The sequence below is a fragment of the Octopus bimaculoides genome, chromosome 20 (assembly GCF_001194135.2).
Source record: "Octopus bimaculoides isolate UCB-OBI-ISO-001 chromosome 20, ASM119413v2, whole genome shotgun sequence".
Classification (NCBI taxonomy): Eukaryota; Metazoa; Mollusca; class Cephalopoda; order Octopoda; family Octopodidae; genus Octopus; species Octopus bimaculoides.
The window spans coordinates 17,552,228-17,554,671 of record NC_069000.1 but is presented as its reverse complement, the minus strand read 5'-3'; the positions used below and the strand labels follow the sequence as shown (position 1 = coordinate 17,554,671).

Here is a 2,444-nt window from a genome sequence, read left to right as displayed (position 1 = left end):
GAGAGAGAGAGAGAGCGATTGCTCCATCTTCAAAGATGGCTGCTGTCTCCTTATGCTATCTTGTTGCCAATGACATTTCTGACTTTCTCTCCATGACCTTTCAAATGACTATTCAGTTCTGTTGCAGATCTGCATGGTTAAGTTGTGAACTACTGTGCACCTGCAACTGGTTAAGCCTGCACATGTTGCCACTTTTCCACTGCCACAGGACTTCCAGTAGCTAGAACGACAAACGAGGTCACCATAAAGAGACATCTGTACTTCATTGGACTACAGTGACAAATGCTTGTATGACACAAATACCACTCACGGAGTCTCCGTGATCAGTACCTACTGACAGGCCAAAGTGAGATGACCAGTAATCATGTGAAACCATAAGTTTTACATCAGAGCATCCCTTTCCTAGAAGGATGCTGTGACATCTTGGGGTCCCTCACTTTTGGCGGTTTTACTGCATACCTTGACAATAACCAATGGTATTTCTGTATCCCCACACTAAGACTGCCATCACATATGCTAGTTAACCCATAGTTGGGATCCAGACAGGTACGGTTATTCTGGGAACAATAGTGGCTAACACTTGGTTCCATACTCCTCAAAACCCAGGCACTCCCAAATCAGAGCCCTACTACAAGATGCAGTTTGAAGTCATCATTCTATCGTCATTCACTTTTCCATGTTTGCACAGGCCGGATGGATTTTCTCCATCAGAAATGGAGAATAAGTAATGAGAGAGAGATGGGGGAGTAAGAGAGAAGAGAGAGTGAAAGGGGAAGAAATGGTAGAAAAGTGAGAAAGAGGGGGGCAGAAAAGGAGAGATAATAGTGAATGAGAGGGATATAGTTACTATTTCTAGCAGACCAAGCAAGCTGTGTAGAGATTCCCTTCATTAGCTTATGTAGTTACTCAACTATTGTTAACCTGAAGTCCATTCTGATCCAGCTGATCTATGATCTTCTCCAATCACATCCAGCCATCTGGTACAGGGCCTGCCACAAGGTCCCTTTCCAGCTCACAACACTGAACGAAAGCAAAGCCCTGGTAGGATGACCTAGTAGGAGACAAGAACAACCTGCAAGTTCATATCTAGCAAACCTTATGTCACTAATTAGGGATCACATCATACACTTAGACATGTAATGATTTATTATATTGTGGAGTGAAATGAGAAAGTCTGTATATGTTGAATACTCTCCACGGTCTCGTTTGTTCCACAGTGGAAGTAAACAGACTTAGAACAGGACAATCATTGTTCCTCTACTCACAGTGAATGACAGCAAAGTAGACTCAGAGATAATTGTCTTTCTACAATTATCTCTGGTGACGTAGTTATCCCGACTCAGTGTTTTGGGATAATAGTGATGGTTATCAGCATTTAGCTCCAGGTCAGTCCTGACTGAACAGATCTATGATCAAAGGTAGTTCATTCATGACCATCTCTTCTTTTTATATATAAAAGGCTACATTCTCTTTTTTATAGTAAAACAGTAGAGTGTTACTTGAGGGAGATTTGGTTGTTTTTTAATAGTATTTTCCAAAAAAGATCCGTGACCCCCTATCATCCACCACCTTCTTTAAGCAGAGTCTTTCTGGTGCCTACACACACACACAAACATGAAAGGATTTAGTTCGAAGTTCTAGTACTTTAAATTTGGGTTTCATAACTCAATTGCTTACAGAGTCATTTATAACATCATTATCATCACAAACGAATGAATGCTTTGGACATGTTCTCTTACATTAACACAGTAACCTAGTTTTCATCGACCTAATTCACAATCAAATTATATCAACATTCCAGAAACATCTGTTCACACCCATTGACAACTGTTTCTATTGACTATGATCCAACTTCAGATGTAGGGAATCAATAGGGACAGGTAGAAGAAAATATTTATTATTCAAACATGAACTTCTCTCTGGAAAAACAGAACATTTATTTTCCATACCATAATAAGTTTCTATTTAATGGTTTAGTCAAAGTCTAAAAGTACCAAGCACCAAGTAACCTTTTTGCAGGGCTTCCATAAGTGGTGGGAGGAAATTGTCTTCTGACAGGAGATTGGCTATGAGTGCTTGCAACAGACTGGATTCTGCTAAAAGTACCAAAGAACCAGGTGGGTGGTTATTAAACCAGGTGATAAATTACGTAAAAGTTTCACAGTAGGTTACTTTTATTTATCATCACTTACAGGGTAATGGAGCATTCACAAAGTTACTATTCTTAGAAATAGTCTAGAGTTACTATTCTTAGAAGTGCTTTTAAATGTACTCCTTCAACTTTTCCTGGGCAGCATTTCTAACCTTAAAGATCCCTTATATATACACATACTTCACTTAACACTATTTTCAGAAAACAGGAATAACAAATTTGACATAAAGGAGATTTTATCAAACAACTACACTTTATTTGTTTACTTATTATTATTATTTATATATATATA

General features: G+C 38.6%; 1 protein-coding gene across 1 annotated transcript in view; it reads right to left on the bottom strand.

Moving 5' to 3' along the window:
- LOC106880242 (porphobilinogen deaminase) overlaps positions 1-590 on the bottom strand; it is an 8,497-nt gene extending 7,907 nt beyond the window's left edge. The window contains exon 1 of the mRNA XM_052975204.1: positions 460-590. Within this exon, the coding sequence (XP_052831164.1) occupies positions 460-590 (131 nt within the window). The remainder of the gene's footprint in view (positions 1-459) is intronic.
- Positions 591-2,444: the final 1,854 nt, after the last annotated feature.